The sequence below is a fragment of the Girardinichthys multiradiatus genome, chromosome 11 (genome assembly GCF_021462225.1).
Source record: "Girardinichthys multiradiatus isolate DD_20200921_A chromosome 11, DD_fGirMul_XY1, whole genome shotgun sequence".
Taxonomy (NCBI): Eukaryota; Metazoa; Chordata; class Actinopteri; order Cyprinodontiformes; family Goodeidae; genus Girardinichthys; species Girardinichthys multiradiatus.
In genome coordinates, this window is record NC_061804.1 from 9,936,014 (window position 1) to 9,943,739 (window position 7,726).

A 7,726-nucleotide genomic window follows, 5' to 3' on the forward strand; every position below is an offset into this window, starting at 1 on the left:
GCTCCGTACACAGATTCTCTTTCAGATTTAAGCCAGGACTCTGGCTGGACCACTCCAAATAAATAATATTACTTCCAGTGAGAAGAAAAGAAACATGTTAACAAAATATAAGATTACTTTAAACCTAAATCTGCAAGGGGTATGAATAATTTTGGTCTTAACTGTACATGGATACTCACTTTTTCCAAACTCAATTTTGTTTTTCTATATTCATGCAGAGCTGGAAAGAGTCACATAGTTTGTCAAAATTCTGATAAATTATGGGATAAAGAATAAAGGTGTTTACTCCTTACTTCCTTCTTCTAGGTTTATTATGAGCATATCATACATTGTCACAATACTGCATACATAATCCACCCTTTCATGTAAATCCTTTAGGCAAAACATCTAAACATCAAATCTGCTTCGTAATTTTAAAATGTGCAGTGAGACCACATAAACTTTTCAGTCACTTCCAAGTTTGAGCTGCAAGACTGAAGTTCAAACCAGCTGAGCCTTTGATGACTAAAGGTCTGATGAAATGAAGGGATGTGGGCCAAAATAGCCTTATAAGCTGCATAGTTACCACGGCAAAATGTGCTTTGGAAATGCAACAACTTTATAGACCATTATTTTAAACAAAATGTATGTTTTCTAAAGTTCCTACAAATTTTCTGCTCGCACCCACACTTTTCTAGAACCACATTTCTAGATTATTTAGGCAGTTTTAAAACATTTTCAAAAACATTTGGTAGAAACCATTTAACTTTAAACAATGCTTTAATGTTGTTTGGTGAAGGGCAATTTCACAGATGTTTGTACATCTGGGTGATATTTGCACTCATGGAAGCTTGCACCCTAGCATTAAGAAAAATTTTGTAAGAGCAACATTTCTCAGTGGATTTAGTGAATAACTGGGACTATTTTAACACTTGGTTGTTCAAACTAGTCACTGCAGAATGAACACGAGTGTGAAAGCAACACCAACATTCAAAAGTGACCAAAACATCAGCCAGAAAACATCGGTACTGAGAAGTGGTCTGTGGTCCCCACCTGCAGAACCACTTCTTTATTGAGTGTCTTGCTAATCACCAAAGATTTCCCCCTGTTGTCTTTTCCATTTGAACAACATCATGTGAAATTGATTGTCAGTGTTGCTTCCTAAGTGGACAGTTTGATTTCATAGAAGTTTGATTTACTTGGAGTTATATTGTGTTGTTTAAGTGTTCCCTTTATTTTTTGGAGCAGTGTGTGTATATATATATATATATATATATATATATATATATATATATACCTTAATATAACCTTAATTCACCTCTATCCTCAGTTGAAACCTATATTATTTATTTATCCTAATATATAAAAATTCAATGTAAATATAAATGTATGGTTTTCCTAAATTTCTCTATTAAAGTCTTAAACAAATTGATACACGAATCATTTTGTTCTTAACGATGAAGATTAACATGTACTCTGCTGCCATTTGGTGGAAATAATAGGAATCAGAATCATGGATTGAAAGAAAATACTTTACTTGGGGAATACAGGCTAAAATATTTTGATAAACTTTACAATAATTCACAATTAGAAATAAAAATATATAAAACTTTGCTTCTGTAGTCAGGGAGCAGTTTTGCAGAATTTCTGACTATAGTTTTAGGAATATTTAGGAAGGTTTTGCCTTGTTTGGGTAGGTGATACAGTAAAAGACTACAAGCATTCGCTTCAGTCAAGGACACTTATTCAACGTTTAAGACTGTCGAGCTTTCTTCTTATTTGTCTGATGAGTTTATACTGGAGTTCCTTTGAAAGTAAAAGCAATATTTAGGAGTTCATCACCTAGCTCCGCCTGCTGTCCTGCAGGTAGAAACTCTGCAGACAGCTCTCTGTATGTGCTGCAGACTCTGCGCTCCAGAATGTCCTCCCTGTGAATGGCGTGTTTCCATCTGTGCCTCGCCTCACCATATAACACCACCAAACACCTCCGAGGAAGCCGTACGGCCACATGTACTTCTCCTGTCAGTTCCCGCTCTGGCAGGCCCTGCTCCAGACACATGGTGAGCACAGTGTCGGATAACATGTTGATCGTGACGAGCCTTTCCCCCCACAGCCAGGAGTCATCTAGATGTGGATCGATGGCGGAGCCTCGCTGAGGGTGGTAATCCAGGTTGCACTGCTCCACTGGCATGAAACCCTCCAGGTTTGGCTCTTGTTGCATCCGCAGTACCAGCTTCTGACTCAAAGCGGGGAGTCCGTTAAAGTCAGCTACGCGCACTTTCCTTTTCTTGAAGTTCACCTTTGGACCATAGTCCTGCAATCATACAAGAGTTTGATTGGTTTAATGTAAAATCAACAGTGGTTTGCAGATTTGGGGTTTGAAAAGGTGGAGTATAACCTGTTTCCTTCGACCAGACTGCGACAGATTCCAGACATCCTGGTCCATGGAGCCAATCAGCTCCTTCTCCTCCTCCTCAGATATGAAGTTCTCCCACAGGAAGACACCAGGAAAAGGAAACGATGCACCTTCTCCATCTTTGCAGCCAGCAAGCCTTGTTTCAGGATTGTAGAGGAAATGGAGCACAATCTTCCCAAAACACAAAACAACAAAAATAATGTAAAACTGCTGCATTCCCTCCTTTATCAAAGGAAGACTTTTCAATATTCCATTTATTTGTCATTGCTGGATCAATTTAATATAATTACAAGCAACTTCCTGCCATTGTGCAATGAGGTTACTAACAATGCACACATTCCTTTTTTTACTATGAATCATTTATTACTAACATAATGGTTTAATACAGGGCAATACCGGAATCAAACCTATTAGAGGCTGGAAAACACTTGAGCCTGAGGTGGAGGTGCAGCTTCCAGCAGGACAACAACCACAAAGATACAGCCAGAGCTGCAATGGAATATTTTAGATTAGATTTGTGTGGCCTAGTCAAAGTCCAGATCTAAACTGAATGCTGAGGCTCTCCATCCAGTCTTGGTGAAGTGAGATATGTTGCAAAAACCTTGAGCAAACATTTCAGTCTCTAAATGTGCAAAGCTGGCAGAGACATTTCCAAAGGACTTGCAGCTGTAACTGCAGCAAAATGTGGTTCTAAAGCTTTAGTCCCAGAGGAACGGAATACAAACCCAAGCTCCATTTTTTACTATTTTATTAGCAAAAAGACGTCAATAAATGTATCATTGTTCTTAGACGTCATAAATATACACTACTTTGTGTTGAATTATCTGCAGGTAATTTAAAATCCATTATCAAAATATTTATTTGAAATATTCATTGAATGACGCATGTGGGACGTTAGAAACATTCAGTTTACGCACGTTTTGCTCAGTAATACCAGTTTGATAAATTACGCAATGTCCTAAGAAGGCTTCCGTTGTTACTTGTCGACTTTATGTATCTATAATAATGCAAATTATGAGAGATATTTGCTGTACCTCCGGTTGGCTTGTCATGATAGACTGAGGTTTCTCCTTAAACCTTTCACATATGAGACACCGCCGGATGCCTTTACAGCAGCAACGAGAAACACCGTCACTGTTGCCATCAGGCGCCATCATCATGCCACGGTTGCTTCTTCTTCGTTTACTAGAGAGATACCAAACGCGCGCCCCCTAAAGGAAGAAAGCGTCATTGTTTATTGGGCCTTTTATTTTATTTACTTATTTGATTTCAGACTAAGAAGAACAATTTTTAAAGCAATAACTGCAACAAAGAAAATTTGAATTCACTTACAACTATATTTCCCGGAAATTTAGGGGCATAATTCAAACAAACACATTTTTTTACAGATTAACAAATTTATTTTGAGAGATTTATAGTCCCAAAAATAGTGCGTTTTAAGGATAATTTACCCAAACCATTCACTGCAATCGGAATATTTATTGCTTGTCTCGGGTCCTTCGCAATCCTTGCAGGCAAAATGCAGGGAAAAGACCATCTAAAACGTTCCCCATTCAAGCCACGCCCACCGGATGTAGACGCAGTTTCCCCGGGAAAACTCGGGTACCGTAGTGGTTGTGGCTCATAACAGAAGCAGGTTGAGCGTTTGTAAGTAAATTAATCCATACATCTTTTAAAATTAATGAGAAATGATTTATCATAGTCTTTATTTATAAATGATAGCAGCATAAAGCTGAACTATTTGTTTATTTGGTCGTTGTATGTAATGTTAAATTAGCAAAGAGACTCAGCAGCCTGTGCTCCCAACGCGGTTAAACATATTTGTGAAAGAAAACTTACCAGCCAAGCTTTTAAATTTAACGCTGCTGTTCTCCATCCATATAAAAAGAGCAGTGTTGATGAAAGTAAAGGGCCATTGTTCCATTGTTCAGATGAATTATCTCTTTCTTGCAGCTAGAGCAACTTGGCACAGTCACGTTAAACGTGTTATAAGTAAAAAAAAAAAAAAAAATGCAGATTTAAATAAATTGCCGTCAGTTTGTTTATCTGCAAAACAATAAGGAACAAAGATGAAATTACAAATTTTAAAAAGCTTATACCAGACACCTCTTTCGCCAGATAATAATAGTCAGCCATTTTGAATATTACAAACAATGCTTTTTCTCACTAAACCTACATTTTAAAGCTCCTTCTACTCACATTTGTGAGGCAAGGTTGTTAAAGTTCACATTTGATTACTTGCACTGCCATACTTGCACAGTGATCACCTGCACTGTTGTATTGCTCTTGCATCTTATACTGCTCTATATTTACTCTCACTCACTTAAAACTGTGCACATATATTTATATTATATTGTAGATATGTTTATACTGTTTAATTTGTACTGTATTGCACCGACTATGCCAAAACAAATTCCTTGTATGTCCAAAAACGTTCTTGGCAATAAAGCTTTTCTGATTCTGACATTAAATACTATGTTTGTTTAGATTTTCATATCCTTGCAGCTTTTACAGTTTGTCATATTCATCATCAAGACTGAGTTAATGGAAAGAAGCACCATCCAAGTATTCACAGTTTTGAGTAATTCACTTTTTGACTTCTTGTTAGGTGCTGTTATTGATATTCATAAACTTCAGTCTATTTTATTAGGATCTTTTATGATAGCCCATACACAAAGTAATTGTCATGTAGAAGGTAAATGATGCATGGTTTTCACTTTTTGGATTATGTCTCTACCAGGCTTGAACATCTAGAGACTGAAATTTATGCCCATTTTTCTTTGCAAAATAGCTCAAACTGAATCAGATTGGATACCGACTGTGATCTGTGTAACTAATGTCATGTTTGCTGTGCCCCCAACACAGCTTGTGGGAAATTTCAAACAGGGCTTTTTATGGCTTTCTTTCTTTGGATGACTACTTTTTATTTCTACTTGAGTAAAAATATGCTGAAGTACTTTGGGCTACTCTACCCACCTCTGCCATGCCTCTTGGCTGCTTCTCCGATTGATGCTTTCCTTGCTCAGCCAGTCAGTTTAGCTGGACGTCTATGCCCTGGTAGGTCTGCTGCTGGTCCATCCTCTATCCATGTTCAGATGATGGATTGAACAGAGCTCTGTGAGATGTTCAAAGCTTGGTATATTGTTGTAGAACCTAACCTTGATTTAAACATCTCCACAACTTTCTCCCTGATCTGTCTGCTGTGTTCCTTGGTCTTTATGATACTGTTTGTTCTCTAATGTTCCTCTGAGGCCCTCTGAGGACTTCCCAGAACAGCTGTGAGAATGAATTACACACAAATGGACATTGTTAAGTAATTTTAGGACTTCTGCAGATAATTGGTTTTTATTTAGGGGTGTCAGAGTAAATAGAGGCTGAATGGCGACACATTGTATCTTCTTCCCTCCACTCCAGAATTATGCACTTTGTGTTGCCAAGTTGCATAAAAACCCAATGAAGTTTGTACTTGGACACAGCTAAATTTGAAAAGGGTGAAAGAATATGAACATTCATGCAAAACATCATAAATTAAACAGTTTCTACATTTCTAAAAAAAAACATTTTCTGAGGCTGCAGATGAGCGATGGAGAAAATAACAGAGAAGCTTCTATTGGAGAAAGGCTCCCCAAAAACCAACAAGCTGGAACAGATCACAACTTTGAAGTAAGTGTTTTTTCATTTCTGTTTTCTTGGGGCTTCTTATATTCTTTCACCATTGTGTCCTTTTATGGGGTTTTTTATTCAGACATTTAGATACAAAGTGGAGCTGAACTCCCTGGTTCTCTTTGAACCTGCCTTGACTAAAGGGATCTACTATAATCTGCTTATAGTCTATGGGAGGGGGCTATAGTAATAGTGATAAAACTAACCATTACAAGCTGGCTTCAGATTCAGTTCACCTTCACAGTTTCCAGAATAATTATTATGATCTGTCCAGTTCTTATTGAAACACATCGACTAACTTCAGGGCAAAGTTGCCCTCAGATCATCACCACGATTCTCCTTGTTATTTATTTACACTCTGAATGCTGCAGAGTCAGTACCATGGGAACAATAGAACCACAGGCACCTGAAGTCCAACAAGATGGCTCTCTGCAACTTTTTGTTTTGCTTTGTTTAACTCTCACATCATAAAATCCACAATTATTGGCACCCCTGGTAAAAACCCTTAAAATTAATGAATCTTTTATTGCAGTATAACACACTGAAAAAATCAGAATATTTATTCCAGTGCATTTATTCACTGTAGGAACAAAATCATCTTGGCACCCCTCCTGTTAATACTTTGTGCAATGCTGTCTTGCCTATAGAATAATGCATAGTCTTCTCCATGAACTTTTAACAAGGCTGGAGCATACAGATGGAGCAATCTTCTCTTTGACTGTTTATATTTCCGGCTCTGTTCAGTCTGACTTACATTAGGGATTTCAAGCCTAGGATAAATTACGCTTTCACACATCCATTTTCTACATTTCTTTACAGGCAGGGTACTCCCCAATCAGGTTACCAGTCTATAGGGTTGCAAAGGTCAAACGTTTTACAGACAGACGTTCACCAATTAGCTAATTTAGAGTCACCAAGAAACTTTAGATGCAAGGTTTGTACTCATGACTAAAACATGAATGGTAATACGAGTTATTTTTTCAGCTGTGTCAGCTGAGTTTTATTGGACTTGTCTGCTAAAATAAATCGATGGAAAGGAACATTTTACATTTTGTCGTCAAGTCACCCTAAAGAAAATGTTTGTTTGTTTTTTGAGAAAAAATTTCAAGAAGTTATGTCAAAACAGTAAATCCAACCATCCATCCAACCATCCATCCAACCATCCATCCATCCAACCATCCATCCAACCATCCATCCATCCATCCATCCAACCATCCATCCAACCATCCATCCATCCAACCATCCATCCAACCATCCATCATCCATCCAACCATCATCCATCCAACCAACCATCCATCCATCCAACCATCATCCATCCATCCAACCATCCATCCATCCAACCATCCATCCAACCATCCATCCAACCATCCATCCATCCATCCAACCATCCATCCAACCAACCATCCATCCAACCATCCATCCAACCAACCATCCATCCAACCATCCATCCAACCATCCATCCATCCAACCATCCATCCAACCATCCAACCATCCATCCATCCAACCATCCATCCAACCATCCATCCAACCATCCATCCAACCATCCATCCAACCATCCATCCAACCATCCAACCAACCATCCATCCATCCATCCAACCATCCATCCAACCATCCATCCAACCATCCATCCAACCATCCATCCAACCATCCATCCATCCAACCATCCAT

The 7,726-nt window shown here is 38.3% G+C and overlaps 2 protein-coding genes across 3 annotated transcripts in view; one reads left to right on the forward strand and one right to left on the reverse strand.

The window, feature by feature from the left end:
- Nucleotides 1-1,497: 1,497 nt before the first annotated feature.
- alkbh4 (alkB homolog 4, lysine demthylase) lies at nt 1,498-3,945 on the reverse strand. Its single transcript, XM_047380008.1, has 4 exons — nt 3,847-3,945; nt 3,430-3,606; nt 2,378-2,566; nt 1,498-2,293 (listed from the first exon to the last, which is right to left on the reverse strand). The coding sequence occupies exons 1-4, from the start codon at nt 3,853-3,855 to the stop codon at nt 1,772-1,774; spliced, it is 897 nt and encodes a 298-aa protein (XP_047235964.1). The 5' UTR covers nt 3,856-3,945; the 3' UTR covers nt 1,498-1,771.
- Nucleotides 3,946-3,961: 16 nt separating this feature from the next.
- Nucleotides 3,962-7,726, forward strand: part of lrwd1 (leucine-rich repeats and WD repeat domain containing 1) — a 26,348-nt gene continuing 22,583 nt past the window's right edge. Inside the window, exons 1-2 of one of the 2 annotated variants that reach the window (XM_047380006.1) lie at nt 3,962-4,042; nt 5,972-6,058. In XM_047380006.1, the coding sequence (XP_047235962.1) occupies nt 5,979-6,058 (80 nt within the window). In that variant the 5' untranslated portion in view covers nt 3,962-4,042; nt 5,972-5,978. Of the gene's footprint in view, nt 4,043-5,964; nt 6,059-7,726 lie in introns of both variants that reach the window. The other variant, XM_047380007.1, reaches the window with a different exon arrangement.